This window comes from Melanerpes formicivorus, unplaced genomic scaffold, assembly GCF_026170545.1.
Source record: "Melanerpes formicivorus ecotype bairdi unplaced genomic scaffold, bMelFor1.0.p_v2 SCAF_79, whole genome shotgun sequence".
NCBI classification, from domain to species: Eukaryota; Metazoa; Chordata; class Aves; order Piciformes; family Picidae; genus Melanerpes; species Melanerpes formicivorus.
In genome coordinates, this window is record NW_027142431.1 from 486215 (window position 1) to 513227 (window position 27013).

Genomic DNA, 27013 nt, shown 5'->3' on the forward strand with positions numbered 1-27013 from the left:
GAGATCCACTGGAGAGAGTCCAGTGCAGAGCCATGAGGATGACTAGGGGACATGAACATCTCTCCTGTGAAGAGAGGCTGAGAGCCCTGGGGCTGTTGAGTCTGGAGAAGGGAAGGCTGAGAGGGATGTGATCAATGTCTGTAAGTATCTGAGGGGTGGGGGTCAGGATGAAGGTGATGGTCTCTCTTTGGTGGTGCCCAGTGACAGGACAAAGAGCAATGGGTACCAGCTGCAGCACAGGAGGCTCCACCTCAACATCAGGAGAAACTTCTTTATGGTGAGGGTGCTGGAGCCTTGGAGCAGGCTGCCCAGAAAGGCTGTGGAGCCTCCTCTGGAGGCTTTCAAAACCCACCTGGATGTGTTCCTGTGGGACCCTGCCCCAGGTGATTCTGCTTTGGCAAAGGGCTTGGACTGAATGATCGCTCCCAACCCCTGGCATTCTGCCCTTCTGTGACTGTGTCTGACAGTGCACATGTCAGAGGAATGCACCCAGTCTGATGCATGCTCACTTACCAGTGTCTCAGAGTTCAGAATCTGCCTCAGGAAATCCAGGAAAGAGGAGGCCAGTTCACCTGTGTCCTTGCTAAAACTGGTTATGACTCGCTTCAGCACGGTGTACAGAGCACTGCTGTGCTTCCTGAGAGAGCTGTTGCCATAAGCAAAAGAGAGAAAACACTTGATTAGGGCCTGCACAGTCACCACTGCACTCTCTCTCTGCCAAATCAACCTGGGACATTTTACAGTTCTCAGGTTTGGACTCCAAAGCTGGAGCTTCCTGGTTTGCTCTGCTCCCCTCGGCAGCGCTGCCTGCAGGTGTTTCAGGCTGCACTCTGCTGCACTACAGCAGCACCTCTAACACCTTGCAACCTGCCAGCAATGGCACTCTGATCTTTGGTGGAAGAGAAGCCTTAATTGCCTGGAGGTCAGAACTGAATCCCCTCAAAACACAGGGAATGGCAGATGGTTTTCTAGTGCCCCAGAGGAGAGCTCACTGCAGAGTGATTCAAAAGAAAGGCCATGGCTACTACACCTCACTGATTCCCCAGCATGGGAGTAGGGAGCACACAAACTTCTTCCCATGTCTTGTTGGTTTCCTGAAAGCAAGCTCTCCTGTGTGCACCCTGCAGGTGCTCTTCAGAGGCAAAACCTCAAGTGAAGGCAGAGGCAGCCCCAGGCACAAATCCAGGCTGGGCAGGGACTGGCTGGTAAGCAGCCATGAGGAGAGAGACTTGGGGGTGCTGGGGGAGGAGAAGCTCAACAGGAGCTCTCAGTGTGCACTTGCAGCCCACAAAGCCAATCAGATCCTGGGCTGCAGCAGGAGAAGTGTGGCCAGCAGGGCAAGGGAGGTGATCCTCCCCCTCTGCTCAGCTCTGGGGAGACCCCACCTGGAGTACTGCCTCCAGTTCTGGAGCCCCTATGGCAAGAGGGATCTGGAGGTGCTGGAAGGTGTCCAGAGAAGGGCCAGGAGGATGAGCAGAGGGCTGGAGCACCTCTCCTGTGAGGACAGACTGAAGGAGTTGGGGCTGTTCAGTCTGGAGAAGAGAAGGCTCTGAGGTGACCTCATTGTGGCCTTCCAGTATCTGAAGGGGGCCTACAGGAAGGCTGGGGAGGGACTGCTCAGGATCTCAGGGAGTGATAGGACTAGGGGGAATGGGATGAAGCTGGAGGTGGGGAGATTCAGGCTGGAGGTGAGGAGGAAGTTCTTCCCCATGAGAGTGGTGAAGCCCTGGAATGGGTTGTCCAGGGAGGTGATTGAGGCCCCGTCCCTGGAGGTGTTTAAGCCCAGGCTGGATGAGGCTCTGGCCAGGCTGATCTAGTGTGGGGTGTCCCTGCCCATGGCAGGGGGGTTGGAACTAGATGATCCTTGTGGTCCCTTCCAACCCTGACTGATTCTATGATACTGTGATACTATGACCAGAGTCCTGAGTAAAACCCTGAAGCCCCAAAGAGAAATGGAAGCTCTGCTGCTTTATCCCCAACATTTCCTACTGGATGAGAGGGAAAAGATTTCACAGTGCAGAAGTTTGTGGCCCACTTGAAGCTCTAAGAGCCACCTTCAACCAGCATACCTCTTCAAGTGATAGAAGCCATAGTCATGCTCCGTGAGGAACATCATGGTCCGGATGCACGTCAGCAGGCAGCTGTAGCTGCTCTCAGAATTGGCCAAGGTTTCCAGCAGGCAGTCACAAATTAAGGGCATCAGCTCTTTGCTTGGTAAGGAGTTTGAGAGCTGCTCCACTTCAGACACAGAACCTTCAGATGAGCTGGGTAAGATGAGGGCAATGTCCTACAAAAAACCATCAGGATATGGAGAGTAAGGAAAAGCATTCTGCATGCCAGCCAAACAGCAAGGCAGAAGCACTGGGCTCCTTCACCACCCCTTCACCACCCCCCAGCTGAAAGCAGGAGCCAAACAGCAAGGCAGAAGCACTGGGCTCCTTCAGCACCCCCAGCTGAAAGCAGGAGCCAAACAGCAAGGCAGAAGCACTGGGCTCCTTCAGCACCCCCAGCTGAAAGCAGGAGCCAGACAGCAAGGCAGAAGCACTGGGCTCCTTCAGCACCCCCAAACAGCAAGGCAGAAGCACTGGGCCCCTTCACCACCCCTTCAGCACCCCCCAGCTGAAAGCAGGAGCCAAACAGCAAGGCAGAAGCACTGGGCTCCTTCAGCACCCCCAGCTGAAAGCAGGAGCCAAACAGCAAGGCAGAAGCACTGGGCTCCTTCAGCACCCCCAGCTGAAAGCAGGAGCCAAACAGCAAGGCAGAAGCACTGGGCTCCTTCAGCACCCCCAAACAGCAAGGCAGAAGCACTGGGCTCCTTCAGCACCCCTTCAGCAGCTAATTCCAGTTATCACAGGCCACTGAAGTACTCATCCAGTGTCCTTTACCATTTGGTTCTGTTAAGGGTCACAGAGTCACAGAATGTTAGGGGTTGGAAGGGACCTCCAAAGCTCATCCACTCCAACCCCCCTGCAGGGTCACCCAGGGCAGCTCACACAGGAACACATCCAGGTGGGTCTTGAATGTCTCCAGAGAAAGAGACTCCAACCTCTCTGGGCAGCCTGCTCCAGGGCTCTGCCACCCTCACAGGGAAAAAGCTCTTCCTCATGTTCCCCTGGAGCCTCCTCTGCTCCAATTTGCCCCCAGTGCCCCTTGTCCTGTCCTTGGACATCCCTGAGCAGAGCCTGGCTCCATCCTCCCCACACTGCCCTGCACATCTTTATCACCAGCAGTGAGGTCACCCTCAGGCTCCTCTGCTCTAAGCCCCAGGTCCCTCAGCCTGTCCTCACAGGGAGATGTTCCACTGCCTTCAGCAGCTTTGTGGCTCTGTGCTGGACTCTCTCAAGCAGTTCCCTGAGGTCCCTCTTGAACTGCAGGGCCAAGGGCTGGACACAAATTTCCAAACTTCCTCTAGTCCTACCCTCCTGCCAGAGCAGGATCACCTAGAAGAGGTTGCACAGGATGGCATCCAGGCTGGTTTAGAATGACTCCAGAGATGGAGGCTCCACCACCTCTCTGGGCAGCTTGTTCCAGGCTTCTATCACCCACAAAGTAATTTACCATTATTGATTTTTAAAGGTGAAGTGCAAGAGCAGAGCCACAACTAATAGCCAGTTACTGGACACCATGAACACAGTTTCTTGCCCAGACAGTCAAACTGCCCTTTAATCTCCAAACAGTCACCACAATGCAAGGAGCAGCTGAGGCCACTTGTTTTGTCCAGGCTGGAGAGGAGAACACTGAGCAGTGATCTCCCTGTGGAGAGGGAGGTGCTGATATATAAGGAAGCTGCCCAGGCAGCAAGAGTCCTGGTTAGGAAAACCAAAGCAGAGTTTGAATTGAATCTAGCCAGGGAGGTTAAAGGGAACACTAAGAACTTCTACAGGTATATGAATGGGAAGAAGAAGCCTAGGGAAGGTGTGGGCCCCCTCAGAAAGGAAACTGGTGACATGGTCACAAGTGATGAGGAAAAGGCTGAGGTACTCAATAACTTCTTTACCTCAGTCTTCACTGCAAGGGCCTCTAGCCACACTCCTGATGTTATGGAAGTCAAAGCCAGGGACAGGGAGGAAGAACTGCCCATGGTAAGTGCAGATCAGGTTGGTGATCATCTGAAGAACCTGAAAGTGTTCAAGTCCATGGGACCCGACGGGTTACACCCACGGGTGCTGAGAGAACTGGCAGATGAGGTTGCTAAACCCCTCTCTATTATATTTCAAAAGTCATGGCAGTCTGGGGGAGTCCCCACAGACTGGAAAAGGGGAAACATTGCCCCCATCTGCAAAAAGGGTAAGAAGGAGGAACCAGGGAACTCCAGGCCAGTCAGTCTCACCTCTGTGCCTAGAAAGATCATGGAGCAAATCCTCCTGGAGGCACTACTCGCTCAAAAGAATAGTGAAGAGGTGATTGGGAACAGTCAGCATGGCTTTGCCAAGGGTAAACCCTGCCTGACCAACCTGGTGGCCTTCTATGAGCAGGTGACAAAATTAATAGATGAGGGGCAAGCAACTGATGTCGTTTACCTGGACCTGAGTACAGCCTTCGACACTGTCCCACACCACATCCTGGTCTCCAAACTGGTGACACATGGGTGTGATGGGTGACCACTAGATGGATAAGGAACTGGCTTGATGGCTGCACCCAAAGAGTGGCTGTCAATGGCTCCATGTCCCAGTGGAGGCCAGGGACAAGCAGAGTCCCTCAGGGATCAGTCCTGGGACCAGGCTTGTTCAACATCTTTGTGGGTGCCATGGACAGTGGCATTGAGTGCACCCTCAGCAAGTTTGCTGATGACACCAAGCTGTGTGGTGCAGCAGACAGCTGGAGGGAAGGGATCCATCCAGAGGGACCTGGACAGGCTGGAGAGGTGGGCACAAGCCAACCTCAGGAGGTTCAACAAGACCAAGGGCAGGGTCCTGCAGCTGGGTGGAGGCAATCCCAGGCACAAATCCAGGCTGGGCAGGGACTGGCTGGAAAGCAGCCCTGAGGAGAGAGACTTGGGGGTGCTGGGGGAGGAGAAGCTCAACAGGAGCTCTCAGTGTGCACTTGCAGTCCAGAAAGCCAATCAGATCCTGGGCTGGATCAGGAGAAGTGTGGCCAGCAGGGCAAGGGAGGTGATTCTCCCCCTCTGCTCAGCTCTGGGGAGACCCCACCTGGAGCACTGCCTCCAGTTCTGGAGCCCCTATTGCAAGAGGGATCTGGAGGTGCTGGAAGGTGTCCAGGGAAGGGCCAGGAGGATGATCAGAGGGCTGGAGCACCTCTCCTATGAGGACAGACTGAAGGAGTTGGGGCTGTTCAGGCTGGAGAAGAGAAGGCTCCCAGGTGACCTCATTGTGGCCTTCCAGTATCTGAAGGGGGCTCCAAGAAGGCTGGGGAGGAACTGCTCAGGATCTCAGGGCGTGCTAGGACTAAGGGGAATGGAATGAAGCTGGAGGTGGGGAGATTCAGGCTGGAGGTGAGGAGGAAGTTCTTCCCCATGAGAGTGGTGAAGCCCTGGAATGGGTTGTCCAGGGAGGTGGTTGAGGCCCCATCCCTGGAGGTGTTTAAGCCCAGGCTGGATGAGGCTCTGGGCAGCCTGATCTAGTGTGGGGTGTCCCTGCCCATGGCAGGGGGTTGGAACTAGCTGATCCTTGTGGTCCCTTCCAACCCTGACTGATACTATGATACTACTATGATACTATGATCTCCTCTCTTCCCTGGTCAGCAGCAGCAGGACACAAGGAAACAGAATGGCTGCACCAGGGGAAGTTCAGGCTGAGGATTCAGAAAAGGCTCTGCAGTGAGAGGGTGATGGGTGGTTGGAACCTTGAGCAGGTAACTGGTCAAGGCACCATGATTGCCAGAGCTCAAGGAACACTCTCAGTAGGATGGTTTAGCTTTAGGGAATCCTGGGAAGAGCAGGGAGTTGGGCTCAAGGATGCTGATGCGTCCCTTTCAACCTGAGATGTTCTCTGGTTCTTTGAAAGTAAAGAGGCTGCAGACACCACCTGGGGAGCTCAAGATCTGCTGCCCCCTCCAGCCTTGACATAACCCAGGACTGACTTTCACAATGGATTGGTATGGGCAAAGAGCTCCTGTCTCTATGCAAATGGCTACTTAGAATCCCTACTGACCAACAGTGCCCAAAGGTCTTTTCTATAAAGAAACACAACTACTAAAGTATGTATGTGGGTTGAATACAGCAGGCTGAACATGAGCCTGCAGTGTGCCCAGGGGGCCAGGAAGGCCAATGGCATCCTGGCCTGCATCAGGAACAGTGTGGCCAGCAGGAGCAGGGAAGTCATTCTGCCCTGTGCTCAGCACTGGTTAGGCCACACCTTGAGTCCTGTGTCCAGTTCTGGGCCCCTCAGTTTCAGAAGGACATTGAGACACTTGAAGGTGTCCAGAGAAGGGCAACAAAGCTGGGGAGGGGTCTGGAGCACAGCCCTGTGAGGAGAGGCTGAGGGAGCTGGGGTTGCTTAGCCTGGAGAAGAGGAGGCTCAGGGGAGACCTCATTGCCCTCTACAACTCCCTGAAGGGAGGTTGTAGCCAGGAAAAGGTTGGTCTCTTCTGCCAGGCACCCAGCACCAGAACAAGAGGACACAGTCTCAAGCTGTGCCAGGGAGGTTTAGGCTGGAGGGGAGGAGAAAGTTCTTCACAGAGAGAGTCATTCGTCATTGGAATGTGCTGCCCAGGGAGGTGGTGGAGTCACCATCCCAGGAGGTGTTCCAGAGGGGATTGGATGTGGCACTTGGTGCCATGGTCTAGTCATGAGGTCTGTGGTGACAGGTTGGACTCAATGATCCTCGAGGGCCCTTCCAACCTTGGTGATTCTGTGATACTGTGATCCAGGCTGGCCTAGAACACCCCCAGAGAGGAGGCAGCCACAACTTGCCTGGGCAGCCTATTCCAGAGTCCCAGCAATTATCAACAGACACTGTTCATGAATCAGAGAAGCTACCTGGTCACAGAGGGACTGCAGAAGGGAAGTGACATATTCAGCACACTGCTGGTGAGTGACGTTGTCCCCAGCTGAGCGCATCAAAGCCAACAGCTCCTGGAAAACCTCTCCATACTTTTCATCTCCTTTAGTTGTTCCGTTGACAAGATGCAGGATAGCCAATTTACAAGCCTTGTGTGAAGCCAGGGCATCCAGCAAAGCCAGCAGCCGAGTGGTCTGGCCGGTGTACTGCTTCTCCTTCTCTTCTGTACTGCTGAAAGGACATCAAAGCACTGTGAAAAAGCTGCTTCAAAGTGATCTATGAAACCCAGGGGAAAACAACCATTCTGATGTGCACTTGCAGCCCAGAAAGCCAATCAGATCCTGGGCTGCAGCAGGAGAAGTGTGGCCAGCAGGGCAAGGGAGGTGATCCTCCCCCTCTGCTCTGCTCTGGGGAGATCCCACCTGGAGTACTGCCTCCAGTTCTGGAGCCCCTATTGCAAGAGCGATCTGGAGGTGCTGGAGCATGTCCAGAGAAGGGCCACAAGGATGAGCAGAGGGCTGGAGCACCTCTCCTGTGAGGACAGACTGAAGGAGTTGGGCCTGTGCAGGCTGGAGAAGAGAAGGCTCTGAGGTGACCTCATTGTGGCCTTCCAGTATCTGAAGGGGGCTACAGGAAGGCTGGGGAGGGACTGCTCAGGATCTCAGGGAGTGATAGGACTAAGGGGGAATGGAAGGAAGCTGGAGGTGGGGAGATTCAGGCTGGAGGTGAGGAGGAAGTTCTTCCCCATGAGAGTGGTGAAGCCCTGGAAGGGGTTGTCCAGGGAGGTGGTTGAGGCCCTGTCCCTGGAGGTGTTTAAGGCCAGGCTGGCTGAGGCTGTGGCCAGGCTGATCTAGTGTGGGGTGTCCCTGCCCATGGCAGGGGGGTTGGAACTAGATGATCCTTGTGGTCCCTTCCAACCCTGACTGATACTATGATACTATGATGTTCTAGCACTGCTTCCAACCCCTCTGAGTTTGTGCACTCCACTTCCTCTAGCTTACAAACACCCACACATTCTCCTGTTGGTATGCAAATGCCAGTACAGCAAACTCCACTGCTCTGTTTTTCTAGTTTATGCCAGAGAGGTCCTCCAGAAGCATCTCAGATGAGATAAGGCTCTGCAGGGATAGCCTGAAGGAAATATTCCCAAACACTTGCCATAGAATCATATCAGAAAATGGCTCAGGTGGGAAGGGACCTCACAGAGCATCTACTCCAACCCCCCCAGCGTGGGCAGGGACACCACTCAACTACACTTGGTTGCCCAAGGCCTTGTCCAGTCTGGCCTTAAACAGCCCCCAGGGAGGAGGCAGCCACAACCTCCCTGGGCAGACTCTTCCAGAGTCTCACCACCCTCAGAATAAAGAACTTCTTCCTAAGATCAAATCTCACCCTGCTCACCCTCAGCTTCAAACCATTCCCCCTTGTCCTGTCTCTAGACACCCTCAGGAAAAGTCCCTCTGCAGCCTTCCTGTAGGATCCCTTCAGCTATTGGAAGGCAGCTCTAAGGTCCCCCCAGAGTCTTCTCTTCTCCAGGCTGAGCACCCCCAGCTGCTTCAGCCTGTCCTCATAACAGAGCTGCTCCAGCTCTTCAATACATTTTTGTGGCCTCCTCTGGCCTCACTCCAGCAGCTCTGTGTCCTCCTCCTGCTGGGGACACCAGAACTGGAGGCAGGATTGGAGCAGGGGTTTCAGCAGAGTAGAGCCAAGGGGCAGAATCCCCTCTCCTGCCCTGCTGCCCACACTCCTCTGGCTGCAGCCCAGCACACAGCTGCCTGCTGGGCTTCATGGGGTCACTGCTGGCTCCTGGGGAGCTGCTTAGCACCCAGCACCCCCAAATCTTTTTCATATGAATAGAGTGTGAAGTTGCATAGATCAAAACTTGAAAGTATGGGCTGGCTCCCTGGCAGCACTAAGCACTGTCAGGACACAGTATCCAGCACTGGCCTGCCTTCACTTCATCACGGAGCTGTAGCACTTCCCATCCGTCCGAACCCACTGCACAGAGCAAGGTGGCTTTGACAGCTCACTACACAAACCTTGGCAAGAGCAAACCAAGATACCTTTGCAGGTCTTCTACAATCAGATCCAGCACAGTCCTCATGATCAGCAGAGCGGTGGGGGAAGCCAGGTCACAGAGCTGGACACAGATACGCCTCAGCATGTGCTGGATGGGCTGGCAGGAGGAGCCGGAGAAGGAGCGCACGATCTCCTGGATCAGCTTGGCCTGGACGTGCAGGTGCATGCTCCACAGCTTCCGGGTGTTGAGGGCCACTGAAATGTCATGTGGCTCAATCACCTGCAGGGACAGGATTTTGCTTTCAGCCTGAATCTTATTTAGAATAACCTTTATTTAGAATAAACCAAACCAGGTTGGAAGAGACCTTCAAGATCATCACGTCCAACCCATCAACCAATCCAACCCACCCAAACAGCTAACCCATGGCACCAAGCACCCCAGCAAGTCTCCTCCTGAACACCTCCAATGATGGTGAATCCACCACCTCCCTGGGCAGCACATTCCAATGGGCAATCACTCTCTCTGTATAGAACTTCTTCCTAACATCCAACCTGAACCTCCCCTGGTGCAGCTTGAGACTGTGTCCTCCTGTTCTGGTACTGGCTGCCTGGGAGAAGAGACCAACATCCACCTGTCTACAACCTCCCTTCAGGTAGTTGTAGAGAGCAATGAGGTCTCCCCTGAGCCTCCTCTTCTCCAGGCTGAGCAACCCCAGCTCCCTCAGTCTTTCCTCATAGGGCTTGTTTTCCAAACCCCTCACCAACTTTGTTGCCCTTCTCTGGACACCTTCCAGCAAGTCAATCTCCTTCCTAAACTGAGGGGCCCAGAGCTGGACACAGGACTCAAGGTGTGGCCTAACCAGTGTACACAGTTTACACAGTGTAAACAAAGATCCAGAGATTCATACAACGGTTTTAGGGCTGGAAGGCACCTTAAGGATCACCCAGTTCCAACCCTCCTGTCATGGGCTGCTCCAACCTGGCCTTGAACACCTCCAGGGAGGAGGCAGCCACCACCTCCCTGGGCAACCTGTTCCAGTGTCTCACCACCCTCACTGGAAAGAATTTCTGCCTAATCTCCAGTCTGAATCTGCCCTCCTCAAGCTTCAATCCATTCCCTCTCATCCTGGCACTACAAGTCCATGTAGAAGATTAAGCACCAATACTGTCCTCATCCACCACATGGAATTCATGCCAAAAGAAAGGAAAGCCTTAATACACTGAGAGTTTGGCATCCAGGGTTAAATTCAAAGTCCTCAGAGCCAATCATTTAAGCACCAGAATGGGAGCCTAAGTGATTTCAAAAGGGACAAAGGAGCAGCCTGTGAGTGCCAGTTTAAAATCATCTCCAAATGACAGCAATTGTGTTTCTGATGAAGTGGATGCATCCTCAACAACTCCATACAGACACAAAACCTCCACAGAAACTTTCCTCCACCCTTTTACAGAATCACAGAATGTTAGGGATTGGAAGGGACCTCCAAAGATCATCCAGTCCCTGCCAGAGCAGGCTCACCCAGGGCAGGTCACACAGGAACACATCCAGGTGGGGTTTGAATGTCTCCAGAGAGAGACTCCACAACCTCTCTGGGCAGCCTGCTCCAGGGCTCTGCCACCCTCACAGGGAAAAGTTTTCCCTTCTGTTCCAATGGAACCTCCTCTGTTCCAGCTTGCCCCCAGTGCCCCTTGTCCTGTCACTGGGTATCACTGAGCAGACCCTTCCCATCTTTATAAACATGAATGAGGTCACCCCTGAGGCTTTTCTGCTCCAAGCTTCAGTTCCCAGTTCCCTCAGCCTGTGCTCAGCAGGGAGATGTTTCACTGCCTTCAGCAGCTTGGATGGGAGCACACTGCATTGGGTTAGGAAGTGGCTGGAGGCAGAGCCCAGAGAGTGGTGGTGAATGGTGCCACAGCCAGCTGGCAGCCAGGCACCAGTGGTGTGCCCCAGGGATCAGTGCTGGGCCCTGTGCTCTTTAACATCTTCACTGATGATCTGGATGAGGCCATTGAGTCCATCATCAGTAAACTTGCAGATGACACCAAGCTGGGGGCAGGAGTTGATCTGTTAGAGGGTAGAGAGGCTCTGCAGAGGGACCTTGACAGGCTGGACAGAAGGGCAGAGTCCAAGGGCAGGAGATTGAACACATCCAAGTGCCAGGTTCTGCACACTGGCCACAGCAACCCCAGGCAGTGCTACAGGCTGGGGTCAGAGTGGCTGAGAGCAGCCAGGCAGAGAGGGACCTGGGGGTGCTGGTTGACAGCAGCTGAACACGAGCCAGCAGTGTGCCCAGGCAGCCAAGGGGACCAATGGCATCCTGGCCTGCATCAGGAACAATGTGGCCAGCAGGAGCAGGGAGGTCATTCTGCCCCTGTACACTGCACTGGTTAGGCCACACCTTGAGTCCTGTGTCCAGTTCTGGGCTCCTCAGTTTAGGAAAGACGTTGAGATGCTGGAAGGTGTCCAGAGAAGGGCAACAAAGCTGGGGAGGGGTCTGGAGCACAGCCCTGTGAGGAGAGGCTGAGGGAGCTGGGGTTGCTTAGCCTGGAGAGGAGGAGACTCAGGGGTGACCTCATTGCTCTCTCCAACTCCCTGAAGGGAGGTTCTAGACAGGTGGATTTTGGTCTCTTCTCCCAGGAAACCAGCACCAGAACAAGAGGACACAGTCTCAAGCTGTGCCAGGGGATGTTTAGGCTGGAGGTTGAGAGGAAGTTCTTCCCAGACAGAGAGATTGGCCATTGGAATGTGCTGCCCAGGGAGGTGGTGGAGTCACCATCCCTGGAAGTGTTTAGGAAGAGACTTGCTGGGGTGCTTGGTGCCATGGTTTAGCTGTTTAGGTGGGTTGGACACGATGACCTTGAAGGTCTCTTCCAACCTGGTTGTTGTTGTTTATTATTATTATCATCATCATCATCATCATCATCATCATCATCTTTGTGGTTGTGCCTCTTTCAGGCAGCTCCCTGAGGTGCCTCTTGAACTGAGGAGCCCAGAACTTTACACAATATTCCAGATGTGGCCTCACCAGGGCAGAGTACAAAGTACCTACTAACCATAGCACTTCTAATACATCCCAGGATGTCACTTGCCTTCTTGACTACAAGAGCCCATTGCTGGCTCATGGTCATCCTTCTGCCCACCAGGGCTGGGTTTTTTTTTTCCCCACAACTACAGAAATGGTCTCAGGGTCACACAGAACTGCTCTCAATCCTACCTGAGTGGTCTGCATGGGCAGCGGAAGAGGCAGCAGCTCCGAAAGCAGGATCAGCCCAGAGAAAAAGCCTTCAGGAATCCTCACAATTGAAGACAGAACTTCCTTCAGCATTAGAGACCAGGTGTTGTTGGCCAAAGTCTCTTCAGAAATGGTGAGTTTCTCGTTGACCCCTTGGGTGAAGGTCAGCAAGATATCGACGATGTGGTTCTGGATTTTCTGCTCGTCGCTGTCCAGGCGGCCCGAGAGCGGGATGGAGCACAGCAGCATGTGCAGGGACACCAGCGCCGCGGGCACCCGCATGTCTTTGAACTCAAAGGCCCCGCCCCTCAGCAGCTCTGTCAGCATGGTTTTCAGCAGGGTCAGGGTGCAGTGGGCCATGGAAATGGTGGTGACTCTGTGAAGCGTGGTGCCCATGTTGACGTGCAGGCGCCAAGGCTGAATGAGGACGCTGTTGAGCTTCTGCAAGACCCGGATGAAGGTGTCCATTCCCTCAGAAGAAAAGAGCTGAATGACTGCCAGGTTCCATTTCAGGTCTTTCTGTTGACCTGTATGGAAAAGAAATCACATTTGCTGGATGTTTCATTTCCCCTGGGCAGCCACAGTTACACTTTAAAGATGTCTAAGTACAAGACTCAGAAGCCTAAGATTCCTGTTCCCATACCTTGTACCAGGGGTGGTGGACACGCAACATGACACAGGACACGAAGGGCAGTAGGAAGACCAACTCCATCTGGTGTCATCAAACTGTCAATGTTCTTTTGGGTTACAAAGAAGAAAAGAAAAGAACCTGTGTTACAAGGAAGAACTTTGCTTGAGTATCACCAGCTGGGTGTTCAAATGCTGTAGTTAGTATGCCACAAAACTTACATTCCACTATTCCACTTTTGGAAAGCTGCCACATCCAAGCTGCAAGAGGCCTTCAGCAACATGGTCCCCTAGAAAGTGTCCCTGCCCATGGCAAGGAGTTGGAACTAGATGATCCTTAAGGTCCCTTCCAACCCAAACCATAGCCCAGGTGGCCAAGAAGGCCAATGGCATCCTGGCCTGCATCAGGAACAGTGTGGCCAGCAGGAGCTGGGAAGTCATTCTGCCCCTGTACACAGCACTGGTTAGGCCACACCTTGAGTCCTGTGTCCAGTTCTGGGCCCCTCAGTTTAAGAAGGACATTGAGACACTTGAAGGTGTCCAGAGAAGGGCAACAAGGCTGGGGAGAGGCCTTGAGCACAGCTCTGTGAGGAGAGGCTGAGGGAGCTGGGGTTGCTTAGCCTGGAGAAGCGAAGGCTCAGAGGAGACATTATTGCTGTCTACAACTACCTGAAGGGAGGTTGTAGCCAGCTGGGGGTTGGTCTCTTCTCCTAGGCAGGCAAGCAGCACCAGAACAAGAGGACACAGTCTCAAGCTGTGCCAGGGGAAGTTTAGGCTGGAGGTGAGGAGAAAGTTCTTCCCAGAGACAGTTGTTGGCCATTGGGATGTGCTGCCCAGGGAGGTGGTGGAGTCACCATCCCTAGAGGTGTTCAAGAGGGGATTGGATGTGGCACTTGGTGCCATGGTTTAGTTGTCATGAGGTGTTGGGTGATAGGTTGATGATCTCTGAGGTCTTTTCCAACCTTATTAATTCTATGATTCTGTGAATCTATGAGACAAGACCGAATCAGGACGTGGAGGGGCAACATCTGAATTGTGGGTTTATGGGAAGCTAAAAGATTCTGATCATTGGTTCTCTGCATCATGCAACGACCACAGATTTGTGTTCAAGACACATAAGTGGGTGCAGGAACTGGCCTAGATCACAAGCTTTAACAAAACCTTTCTTTTGGACAACAGTATGCATTTTTTCACATGAGGACACACCTAAGATAAACTAGCAAGGTGTAAGCTTAGAGAGCACAACTAAAAGGTCAGCATCTGCCTCTGCTCTTCCTCACCTGTTTGATGTATTCAATGAGATTTGGAATACAATTTATCTCAAACCGAAGGTTTTTCAAGGGTTCAAGCCACTTGCTGAGCTCTGTGGGAGGAAAAAACACTGCAGAATTAATCAAGCAACTTGGCAGTCTGCTTGTGAATATCAAACACATTTTAAAGCATGCTTAACTTAGAATCACAGAATGGCTTGGGTTGGAAGGGACCTCCGAAGGGCATCCAGTCCAACCCCCCTCTGCACTCAGCAGAGACATCCTCAACCAGATCAGGTTGCTCAGAGCCCTGTCCAGCCTCACCTTGAATGTCTCCAGGGATGGGGCCTCAACCACCTCCCTGGGCAACCTGTTCCAGTCTTCCACCACCCTCATGGTGCAGAACTTGTTCAGAACATACAGTCAAATCTGCCCTTCTCTAGTTTGAAACCATTGCCCCTTGTCCCATCACTGCATGCCTTTGGAAGCAGCCCCTCTGCAGTCCTCTTGGAGGCCCCTTCAGGTACTGGAGCCCCCTTCAAGTAACTTCCAATAGGTCCTAAGGCCAAGTGTGAAATTCTTGAGGCACACACTGCTGCAGGGCCACAAAGATGATCCAAGGCCTGGAATACCTCTGCTATGAGGACAGACTGTGGGAGCTGCAGTTTTTCACCCTAGAGAAGAGAAGACTCCAGGGGAACCTTAGAGCTGCCTTCCAATAGCTGAAGGGATCCTCCAGGAAGGCTGCAGAGGGACTTTTCCTGAGGGTGTCCAGAGACAGGACAAGGGGAATGGTTTGAAGCTGAGGGAGAGCAGGGTTAGACTGGAGCTGAGGAAGAAATTCTTCAGTACAAGGGTGATAAGACTCTGGAACAGGCTGCCCAGGGAGGTTGTGGCTGCCTCCTCCCTGGGGGTGTTCAAGGCCAGCCTGGATGAGGCTTTGAGGCGCCAAGTCTGGTTGGAAGGCATCCCTGCCCATGGCAGTGAGGTTGGAGCAGGTGATCTCTGTGAGGTCCCTTCCCACCTAAGCCATTCTATGATTCTATAGGTAAATTGTTTTCCAAACAACATGAAGAATTTCCTATTTAACTCTCATTAGCAGAGCAAAAACATTGCATGTGGTACCAGTGACTCAACTAACCAGACGAAGCTGGAAAGGGAATTTCATTAGACACATCATCCAAACCAAATGAGGGTGAAGCACCAAATTAGCCACACAGAAAAGGTTTCTTCTGCAGAGTCCCACAATTCAGCTGACAATGACACACACTGTACCTTGCAATTTGGTGTTATTCTCATCTGCTTTACAAAGCTTCAGCAAGGGCGCCGAGTGCTGCTCCAGCATCTGGACATCACTGGAAGACTGAACCACCAGCAAAACCAGGATGCAGGCATAATTGTAAGCAACTGACTTCTTAGACTTGGAGTCTCTGAAACAACAGTAAGGATTTTCTTTAGAGCTCATCTAGTGAAGTTGGATAGCTGCTAAGATTTCTCAGTCTTCGACCTCGAAAAAAATCTACCTGCAGAACTTCTCTTTCCCAAGGATTGCTCCACATCATCATCATCATCACAAACCCCCAAACTATTTCCTTCTATGCTTTCTGAAGAGTGAAAGCTTCTTTTCCACATTGATTTAACACCTATTTGAGCATCCACAATAGATGAGAGCAAATCAGACAGCACCCAAATCTTTTTCCTTAACTCAATGCCCACTTCAGCAGCCACAAAGATGAGAGCAAATCAGACAGCACCCAGATCTTCTTCCTCAGCTCAACACCTATCTGAGCAGCCACAAAGATGAGAGCAAATCAGACAGCACCCAGATCTTCTTCCTCAGCTCAACACCTATCTCAGCAGCCACAAAGATGAGAGCAAATCAGACAGCACCCAGATCTTCTTCCTCAGCTCAACACCTATCTGAGCAGCCACAAAGATGAGAGCAAATCAGACAGCACCCAAATCTTCTTCCTTAGCTCAATGCCCACTTCAGCACCCACAAAGATGAGAGCAAATCAGACAGCACCCAGATCTTCTTCCTTAGCTCAATACCTATCTGAGCACCCACAAAGATGAGAGCAAATCAGACAGCACCCAAATCTTCTTCCTTAGCTCAATGCCCACTTCAGCATCCACAAAGATGAGAGCAAATCAAACAGCACCCAGATCTTTTTCCATAACTCAATACCCACTTCAGCACCCACAAAGATGAGAGCAAATCAAACAGCACCCAGATCTTTTTCCTCAACTCAATACCCACTTCAGCACCCACAAAGATGAGAGCAAATCAAACAGCACCCAGATCTTCTTCCTTAGCTCAACACCTATCTCAGCAGCCACAAAAGATGAGAGCAAAACAAACAGCACCCAAATCTTCCCCCATAACTCTGCTTCAGAAACACTGTTTTAAAAGCACTGCTACCTAAAGTAGCACAACTGCCTGTCCAAAGAAAATAAGCAGTGGGTTCTGTAAGAACTAAAAGAACTCAGAGATTCCCACTCCAGAGAAGCCTGCAGTGTCCAGTTTCCCCAGTCAAATCCTCTGCTTCTCTCACAGTAAAATTTGATGCTTGAATGAAAATTGCCTACTTGCTGATTTGTTTTTCATACAGAATAGAATAGAATAGAGAATAGAATAGAATAGAATAGAATAGACCAGACCAGACCAGGTTGGAAGAGACCTTCAAGATCATCGAGTCCAACCTATCATCCAACACCACCTAATCAACTAACCCATGGCACCAAGCACCCTATCAAGTCTCCTCCTGAACACCTCCAGTGATGGTGACTCCACCACCTCCCTGGGCAGCACATTCCAATGGGCAATCACTCTCTCTCTGTAGAACTTCTTCCTAACCTCCAGCCTAAACCTCCCCTCACACAGCCTGAGACTGTGTCCTCTTGTTCTGGTGCTGATTGCCTGGGAGAAGAGACCAACCTCTGCCTGTCTACAATCTCCCTAAAGGTAGTTGCAGAGAGCAACAAGGTCTCCCCTGAGCCTCCTCTTCTCCAGGCTAAGCAACCCTAGCTCCCTCAGCCTCTCCTCACAGGGCTGTGTTCCAAACCCCTCACCAACTTTGTTGCCCTTCTCTGGACAGCCAACATTCTGACCTGTAAGACAGCACCTTTGTGGATCAACTAAGCAGATTCTGGGCACTAAGTATTTGACTACAAAGGCCAGGCCTGATTACCTATTACACTCTGATTACCTATTACATTCTGATTACCTATTACATTGAAAAGTATCTAACTTACAGAAATAATTCAGAGTGATAGGTTGGACTCGATGATCTCGAAGGTCTTTTCCAACCTGGTTAATTCTATTCTGTTCCATTCTATTCTACCTGAAAATTGTTTGGAAACAAAGCCATCCTTATCTAAAAGGTACAAAAATAAATGAATAACCTTGTAGACTGAACTGAATGATTTCTGCAAGTTAGATACTTTTCAAAGTGGAAAAACATAAAGGGGAGAAAGAAATGCATCAATTACCCTAAAGCTTCTTTGGAATAGTACTCCATTAAAGTAATAAGACACTGGAGATTCTTCTCCAGGCTGAACACATGAGCCACAGCAGATCTTCCCACAGGGTTAAAGGTAATCAAGTAAAGGTTGTGAAGTGTCCCCAGCAGATCTGAGTGGTCGGTCTCCTCGCTGGCCGTGCACCGCTGGAAGTGGCAGAACAACTCTGAAATGCACTGTAAGGTCTGCGTGGAATGCAGCAGCCACAGGGCAAAGGTATCCTCATTGGCCCCATCTGACTGGAGACCCTCCTCTTGATCTGGATCAGAAAACTGACAGAGTGCCCTGATCAGTAAGTTGGTTGCTTCGTACTCAGCGATGAAGAAGAGCAGCCCCTTCTGGGACTGCGCCAGGAAGCGCAGGATCTCTCGGACGGCCTGCAGCACGCCTGGGTGGGCACCTGTCACTGGCATAGACAGCAGCAGGGTGATGCATTCCAGGAAATGGTGACTGTGAAGGTACCTGAGCAAGAACACCAACAAAAGAACAGGGAAACGATCAGCAATCATCTGTCACCCTCTTAGCTTCAGCACTTCCCGCCCTGTGGACTAGGAGTCTCCTCGCCTGCAGCACCCAGCACCTGGGCACACAGACACAGGTAGAATCATAGAATGGTCCAGGCTGGAAGGGACCTCCAAAGCTCATCCAGTCTGACCTCCCTGCAGTCAGCAGTGACATCCCCAACTTGATCAGGCTGCAGAGAGCCTCATCAAACCTCACCTTGAGTATCTCCAGGGAAGGAGCTACAACCACCTCCCTGGGCAACCTGTTCCAGTGTTCCACTCACCTCACTGTAAAGAACTTGCTCCTCACATCCAATCTAAATCTGCTTTTCTCCACCTTAAAGCTACTGCCTCTTGTTCTGTCACTGTAAACAGACTCTCCCCATCCTTCTTGTAGCCCCCTTCAGGTACTGGCAGGCTGCTATTAGGTCTCCCCAGAGCCTCCTCTTCTCCAGGCTGAACACCCCCAGCTCCCTCAGCCTGTCCTCATAGCAGAGCTGCTCCAACCCCCTGACCATTCTCGTGGCCCTCCTCTGGACCCTCTCCATCAGGTCCAAGTCCTTCCTATATTGAGGGTTCTAGACCTGTACACAGTACTGCAGGTGAGGTCTCACTAGAGCAGAGCAAAGTGGCAGAATCACCTCTCTGGATCTGCTGGCAACACTGCTTTGGATGCAGCCCAGGCTGTGTTTGGTACCCCAAACTCACTCCAAAACAAAGAGAAAACAGTCTAGCTCTGTAACAATTTCCAAATATGCACTTGTACAGCCCCTGGCACAACTGGTCTGGACCCATGGATGTGACTGAAGTGCTAGCACAGTACCAATACTAGCAAGCAGTCAGCTTCTTGTTCTGTGCACGCTAGGTTGATTGAAAGCCACAAAGCAGCAGCAGGAACATTAACCATCAAACCCTCTCAGGCTTTCTAAGCACAGCCCAGAATTCTCCAGTGAAGCAGAAAGTGAAACAGCTAGAATAGAGTGGGTCAGCAAGAACTACATTCCAGAAAGTGAAGCTGGCAATTGCCATACCTAAAGAGCACAGGGTAGGGATCATCCCTTTCTGGCGGGCCTGTAATGCGTGCCATGGTGGGGAAGGATTTCACAGGTGGCTGAATCATTGTGTGAGGAGCAGTTTCCATCAAATGGAAGATTTCTTCCAGAAGACTGACAAGTTTTTCCATCTCTCCTTCACTTATATTGGAAGATTCCATCAGGTGATCCATGTCCATAGGAGTCTCCACATCGTTCTCATATTCCTGGTTGGTTCTTTCAAGTCCTACCATGTCCTGATCCTGTTCTTGCTCCGTGTGATTAGGAAGAGAAGGAGTGCTCTCTGCTAACTGATCAACCACCTTTTTGATATCTGAAAGGATCTCATAGAAGTGACACTTCTGAAAAATTGCAGAGCCAGCAGTAACTACCCTCACAGTCTGATCTAGCAGGATCAGTTCCAAGAGCTTCTGATAACCACTTTTTTCATGCACATCTGCACCCCCCCTTAGAAACATTTCCATGCCCTCAGTCATGCTAATAACACTATCCAGAGCTTTAAAAGCATTCAGTTTGAGGGAGGATGATACATGGTCTGCAAAGAGCAGTTCAAATAAGACACTGATAACTCCTGCCTGCAAGAGTGCTGTTACCCCTGGAGTCCCACACTCTGCTAAAGCCGACACCAGCTTCGTGCCGGCTTTGAGCTGCCGGACGTTCAAAGCAATTGGCTGTTTGAGAGCTACCTGAAGATTCAAAGCATGCAGGGTCCAGTCTACTAGCTGGGTAATATAGTCTTGCTTTGTGTCTTTCACCTGCAGGTAGCTCAATCCTTTGACTATTAAACTGGGGACTTCTTCTAAAGCAGTCACCCACTTTGCACCTCTTTCCTCTCGGTACAACTCCAGCAGTTCAGTTAACTTCACTGAGGCTTCCACTGCCCCAGAATTTTCTTTCTCTGGGTCCTGGTCCTTGATTTTACCAACTTCATTTTCAAATACAGTCTTGTAGGGGCAGCTGAAGTACAAGAGAGGTCCAAGCTCCCTTTCAAAAGGTTCATATGTCACAGGAGGCACAGATGCCAGATCCTCAGGAGTATATTCAATGTCAAAGCTTGGATACTTAAACGTTTCACGTTCCAGATCAGCAATTCCATCTTCATCACTTGAAATCTGCTCATATCCATCATCTCCTGTGAAGAGAAAGATTCAGTTATGGAACAACAATCAATTATGGATAAACCAGTTCAGAACTGCTGAGAATCTGCTCAAATTTAAAAAGCATGGCATCCTGGACTGTATCAGGAACAGTGTGGCCAGCAGGAGCAGGGAGGTCATTGTGCCCTGTGCTCAGCACTGCTTAGGCCACACCTTGAGTCCTGTGTCCAGTTCTGGGCCCCTCAGTTTAAGAAAGATGTTGAGATGCTGGAACACATCCAGAGAAGGGCAACAAAGCTGGGGAGGGGTTTGGAGCACAGCCCTGTGAGGAGAGGCTGAGGGAGCTGGGGTTGCTTAGCCTGGAGAAGAGGAGGCTCAGGGGAGACCTTCTTGCCATCTACATCTCCCTGAAGGGAGGTTGTAGCCAGGTAGGGGTTGGTCTCTCCTCCTAGGCAGGCAAGCAGCAGCAGAACAAGAGGACACAGTCTCAAGCTGTGCCAGGGGAGGTTTAGGCTGGATGTTAGGGAGAAGCTCTTCCCAGAAAGAGAGATTGGCCATTGGAATGTGCTGCCCAGGGAGGTGATGGAGTCACCACCCTGGAGGTGTTTAAGAAGAGACTGGATGGGGTTGACTAGACAGTGTGGGGTGATAGGTTGGACTTGATGATCTTGAAGGTCTTTTCCATCCTGGCTATTTCTATTCTATTCTATTCTATTCTATTCTATTCTATTCTATTCTATTCTATTCTATTCTATTCTATTCTATTTCTATTCTATTTCTATTCTATTCTACACAGATATCAGTGGTTAGAGAACAGTCATACAAAGCAAGCTTTCCCTCTCCATAAGGAAGTGACAGCCACAGCTGACAGGGGCGTTATGTAGTACTGGAGACATGTAAAAGGATGTATAAAGCTAACAAGTTTAAGCAGGGAACAATTGGGTACCATGAGAACATTGTCCAATTTTCTTCCTATGACTGCATCTGTCATAAAACTTATAGCTGGAAATTTTGCACAGGCACAGGTGGGAACTGTAAGTAATACAAGACTGTGACTACTGACATTAGCATAGAGAATCATAGCATGGTCTGGGTTGGAAGGGATCTCCAAAGGTCGTTTAGTCCAAGCCCACTGCAGTCAGCAGGGACATCCTCAGCTAGATCAGGTTGCTCTGACCTTGAATATCTCCAGGGATGGGGCCTCAATTACCTGCCTGGGCAACCTGTTCAAGTGTTCCACCACCCTCAGAGTACATAACTTGCTCCTAACATCCAATCTAAATCTGCTCTTCTCTTGTTTCAAACCATTGCCCCTCATCCTATCACTGCAGGCCTTTGCAAACAGTCTCTTTGGAAACATCCCATCCCTTTGTAAGCCCCCTTCAGGTACTGGAAAGCTGCTATTAGGTCTCCCCAGAGTCTTCTCTTCTCCAGGCTGAACACCCCCATGATTCTGGTTCTATGATCCCCTGGTTATCTAATTTTTATGAGCTATTTCCTAGAGGTTAGAGTTGAGATGAAGGCAGCTCAACTGCACCTTGCTCCAAGAACCACAGTGATGGCCTTCAGAGTTTGCAGTTCATGGTGGAGTTTTAGGATAACAAGAAATAACTCAAATGCTCCAGAAGCAGAACAGTCACTAAAAGATCCAAGTGAAAGTTTGCTGATGACAGTAAGCTGTGTGGTGCAGCAGACAGGCTGGAGGGAAGGGAGGCCATCCAGAGGGACCTGGACAGGCTGGAGAGGTGGGCACAAGCCAACCTCAGGAGGTTCAACAAGACCAAGGGCAGGGTCCTGCAGCTGGGTGGAAGCAATCCCAGGCACAAATCCAGGCTGGGCAGGGACTGGCTGGAAAGCAGCCCTGAGGAGAGAGACTTGGGGGTGCTGGGGGAGGAGAAGCTCACCAGGAGCTCTCAGTGTGCACTTGCAGCCCACAAAGCCAACCAGAGCCTGGGCTGCATCAGGAGAAGTGTGGCCAGCAGGGCAAGGGAGGTGATTCTCCCCCTCTGCTCAGCTCTGGGGAGACCCCACCTGGAGTACTGCCTCCAGTTCTGGAGCCCCTATTGCAAGAGGGATGTGGAGGTGCTGGAAGGTGTCCAGAGAAGGGCCAGGAGGATGAGCAGAGGGCTGGAGCACCTCTCCTGTGAGGACAGACTGAAGGAGTTGGGGCTGTTCAGTCTGCAGAAGAGAAGGCTCTGAGGTGACCTCATTGTGGCCTTCCAGTATCTGAAGGGGGGCTACAGAAAGGCTGGGGAGGGACTGCTCAGGATCTCAGGGAGTGATAGGACTAGGGGGAATGGAATGAAGCTGGAGGTGGGGAGATTCAGGCTGGAGGTGAGGAGGAAGTTCTTCCCCATGAGAGTGGTGAAGCCCTGGAATGGGTTGTCCAGGGAGGTGGTTGAGGCCCTGTCCCTGGAGGTGTTTAAGGCCAGGCTGGATGAGGCTGTGGCCAGGCTGATCTAGTGTGGGGTGTCCCTGCCCATGGCAACGGGGTTGGAACTAGATGATCCTTGTGGTCCCTTCCAACCCTGACTGATACTATGATACTAAGTCAAGACTCTCCAACTTTGGAATCTGGCTGCTCAGAAGCAAAGCAGCGAGCAGTGCAAAGCTGAGCAATTGGAGTGTAGTGAACAAAACTGAGCCTGGACCTGCTTAGTGAGGATCTAGAATCACAGAATCATAGAATCATTCTGGCTGGAAAAGACCTTTAGGATCACTGACTCCAACCATTGTCTGCCATTTCCCAAGCTGCAAGAATCACCTTGACTCTCAAGTACTTCCAATGGTCCTTTGGATATCATCTGGCAGAAGAAGGCTCAAGTATATGAACAGCTCCATTTGGGTTTTAAGACAGAAGTAATTTCTTTCACTACTTCACAATATTTCTGAACAAAATACAGGACTGAATGTTCATTCTCAGCTATAAAAGCTTCCACTGTTTATAGAAAGGAAGATTTATTATGAAGGAATAAATATTCCCCTGCTGAGTGCAGAGGGGGTTGAACTAGATGACCTTTGGAGGTCCCTTCCAAGCCAGATCATCTTGTGAAAATCCTGTTCTCAAGTGATGTCAGATGTGCTGCCCAGGGAGGTGGTGGAGTCACCATCCCTGGAGGTGTTCAAAAGGGGACTGGATGTGGCACTTGGTGCCATAGTCTAGTCATGGGGTCTGTGGTGACAGGTTGGACTTGATGATCTTTGAGGTCTCTTCCAACCTTGGTGACACTGTGATCTGTAACCACCAATAAGGCAGACAATGGTGCAGTGACCAAGGGGTGAAGATCCAGCTCTCCCCACACCATGAGAGTACTGCCATCAGAATTCCATAAACCTGATTTTTTTTACTTACCTTCACCTTCTTCCTCCTCTTCAGCCTCTTCTTCATCATCATCTTCTTCCTCTTCTTCTTCGTCATCATCAGCAATACTGTCCACTGTATGCCCGTCATCATCGTCATCATCATCCTCATCCTCCTCAACATCCACATCATCATCATCATCTCCTTCTTCTGGCTGGTCCTCCTCCACTTCCCCATCATCAGAGTACTGGCTTTCCTGATGAATGGATGTTCGGTCAGGAGAGATGGGCTCAAAGTAATCCTCCCTGTGGTCCACATCATCTTCTTTTTCCCCAACCACTGAAAACACAAAGGGGGAGAAGTAAGAACATTCCTCTGAAACCCAGTGCTCAACATGCTTTAGAATTCAACATTCTTCATAGTGGAGATACAGAAAAGGCATCCTGAAGAATCTGTCTTTCCAATCCCTTGGAGGGACTGGAACAGAATAGAACAGAACAGAATTAACCAGGTTGGAAGAGACCTTTGAGATCATCAGGTCCAACCTATCATCCAACACCATCTGATCAACTAAACCATGGCACCAAAGCACCCCAGCCAGTCTCTTCCTAAACACTTCCAGTGATGGTGACTCTACCACCTCCCTGGGCAGCACATTCCAATGGCCAATCTCTCTTGCTGGGAAGAACTTTCTCCTCACTTCCAGCCTAAACCTCCCCTGGCACAGCTTGAGACTGTGTCCTCTTGTTCTGCTGCTGGTTGCCTGGCAGAAGAGACCAACCCCCACCTGGCTACAACCTCCCTTCAGGGAGATGTAGATGGCAAGAAGGTCTCCCCTGAGTCTCCTCTCCTGCAGGCTAAGCAACCCCAGCTCCCTCAGCCTCTCCTCACAGGGCTGTGCTCCAGACCCCTCCCCAGCCTCATTACCCTTCTCTGGACACCTTCCAGCAGCTCAACATCTTTCCTAAACTGAGGGGCCCAGAACTGGACACAGGACTCAAGGTGTGGCCTAACCAGTGCAGTGTACAGGGGCAGAATGTCCTCCCTGCTCCTGCTGGCCACACTGTTCCTGATGCAGGCCAGGATGCCATTGGCCTTCTTGGCTGCCTGGGCACTCTGCTGCCTGTTGTTCAGCCTACCATCAACCAGCACCCCCAGGTCCCTCTCTGCCTGGCTGCTCTCAGCCACTCTGACCCCAGCCTGTAGCTCTGCATGGGGTTGTTGTGGCCAATGTGCAGAACCTGGCACTTGGATGTGTTCAATCTCCTGCCCTTGGACTCTGCCCATCTGTCCAGCCTGTCGAGGTCCCTCTGCAGAGCTCTCCTACCCTCTAACAGATCAACTCCCGCCCCCAGCTTGGATGTCATCTGCAAACTTACTGATGATGGACTCAAAGCCCTCATCCAGATGATCAGGATCCTAGATCCATTCCCAGAATGCATCTGCCCAGCAGAAGGGACAGCAGACAGGAAACCACAGACTGGGCAGGACCACAGAGCTGTGCAGTGATGTGAAGCAGATAAAACAGTCTGTTCTCGTTCTACCTGACACTGCGATGGGTTCATCCTCATCATCATCAGGAGGAGGAGGGCCTGGAGGTGTCCTTGGTCCCCTAGGCTGTGGTCTTGGAGGACTGCCATTGAACTGGTCTTCTTTCTCTCCTTCAGCTGCAATTATGGTGGAAATAAAAACTTGCATTTAATGGACTCAGAGGAACAGAAGGAAATGGTAGGTTTGCAGTGGCCAATCCTGGTTAGAGAACACTTTCATTTCCCAGATAGTATTTAATGTGCAGTATGGGAGGCAGCTTCCTGCAGTAACTTTTGATGTAACCAAGAACTAGATCAATAAGCAAGCTTATCACCACTACTGATTTCTTCCTTCTTTTAAAGACAACACTGGGTTAAAATGAACATGGAAGTGGCACTCTTGGCTTTGACACCAGCAGTATTGCTCCTCTACAAATAACACCCAACTCACTTCTTTTGGAAGAAGTTTCTACTATAATCAGCTGGGATTTATAGTTTACAACTAGTTCTCACTGCACAGAGAACTCAAATTTTGCAAGCCAAGAGCTGCACCTTAAATAAGACATCTCTAAATCTCAAATCTAAAACATAAGCTGAAGCAGGAACTTGCTCACTGATTCCATTCATGGCCATCCCAGCACCACTGCAAAACAAACACTCTCATGTGCTTGACATAGAAGGGGCAAAAGGAAAGTTCAAAGAATCATAGAATGGATGAGATCATCTACTCCAACCTCCCTGCCACGGGCAGGGGCACCTCTCAACTAGACTCAGCTGCTCAAGGCCTCATCCAACCTGGCTTTAAATACCTCCAGGGAGGAGACAGCCACAATCAGGCTGGGCAGCCTATTCCAGAGTCTCATCACCCTCAGACTGAAGAACTTCTTCCTAAGCTCCAGCCTAACCCTAGTCTCCTACAGCTTCAAGCCATTCCCCCTTGTCCTGTCTCTAGATACCCTTAGGCAAAGTCTCTCTGCAGCCTTCCTGTAGGATCCTTTCAGCTATTGGAAGGTAGCTCTAGGGTCCCTCCACAGTTTTCTCTTCTCCAGGCTGAACACCCCCAGCTCCCTCAGCCTATCCTCACAGCAGAGGAGCTCCAGCCCATTGGATCACCGTTGTGACCCTCCTCTGGACTCACTCCAACAGCTCTGTTCATATCATGCTGGGGACACCAGAACTGGGGGCAGCATTTGGGGTCTCACAAGAGCAGAGGAAATTAAGGATGACTGTGAAATTTGGTTGTGACTTCCTAATAGATCTGTGATTTGGTTGTGATAACCTCATCAATCTGAGATGTCCATCAGCTAAATTTTAATGAATTCACAAATTAGACTGCATTTTGGCAATCCTAAATCACTTCACTAGCAACAGATGAAGCAAGTTCCACAAAAGCACTTGACAAGTACCTACTTACCATAATTCAATGTATCTAAAAGGAAATGCAAAACCAGAGGGCAAAGGCACAGAGCCAGGGGAATAAAGGCACAGAAACCTAAAATGGGAAAGAACTGAGGGGTTGTTTTTTTTTGGATACCATGTGGATCTAAACCAAACCATTCAGAACAATCCCTGTCTCCTCACCAGACTCACCATGCTTTGGGTTTCTCTTCAAACCAGGCTGTTGCTGGGGAGGTGGGGGCGGAGGTGGGGGCGGAGGAGGCGACTCTCTCTCGTGACTTATTACTCTGTCCACCGAGCCATAGATTGCCAAAGTCAGGCAGTTGTACCACCCTCTCAGAACCAATCCATCTGTGTTGACCTGGGGATTTTGAAGAAGAAAGGAAAAATAAAGAAATCACTTAAAAAAATAACAAAAGGACAGCTTCAGAGAAGTGCTTTTAGCAGCAGGGTAAGAGCCGGGGTCTGCAGCAAAGCAAGGAAGGAGAACAGAGCCTCCAAGCCTCTCTTCACTCCAGATTTAGAA

General features: G+C 50.9%; 1 protein-coding gene across 4 annotated transcripts in view; it reads right to left on the reverse strand.

Annotated features, from left to right (window-relative positions):
- VIRMA (vir like m6A methyltransferase associated) overlaps positions 1–27013 on the reverse strand; it is a 52624-nt gene that overhangs the window by 9477 nt on the left and 16134 nt on the right. For 3 of the 4 annotated variants that reach the window (XM_068164361.1, XM_068164357.1, XM_068164358.1), the window contains exons 5-17: positions 26680–26848; positions 25105–25227; positions 23612–23899; positions 19142–20294; positions 17578–18069; positions 15361–15515; positions 14116–14198; positions 12852–12945; positions 12191–12735; positions 9023–9258; positions 6938–7190; positions 2070–2287; positions 514–646 (exon numbers count right to left, since the gene is read on the reverse strand). In XM_068164361.1, coding sequence (XP_068020462.1) covers positions 514–646; positions 2070–2287; positions 6938–7190; positions 9023–9258; positions 12191–12735; positions 12852–12945; positions 14116–14198; positions 15361–15515; positions 17578–18069; positions 19142–20294; positions 23612–23899; positions 25105–25227; positions 26680–26848 — 3942 coding nt within the window. The remainder of the gene's footprint in view (positions 1–513; positions 647–2069; positions 2288–6937; positions 7191–9022; positions 9259–12190; positions 12736–12851; positions 12946–14115; positions 14199–15360; positions 15516–17577; positions 18070–19141; positions 20295–23611; positions 23900–25104; positions 25228–26679; positions 26849–27013) is intronic. The other variant, XM_068164359.1, reaches the window with a different exon arrangement.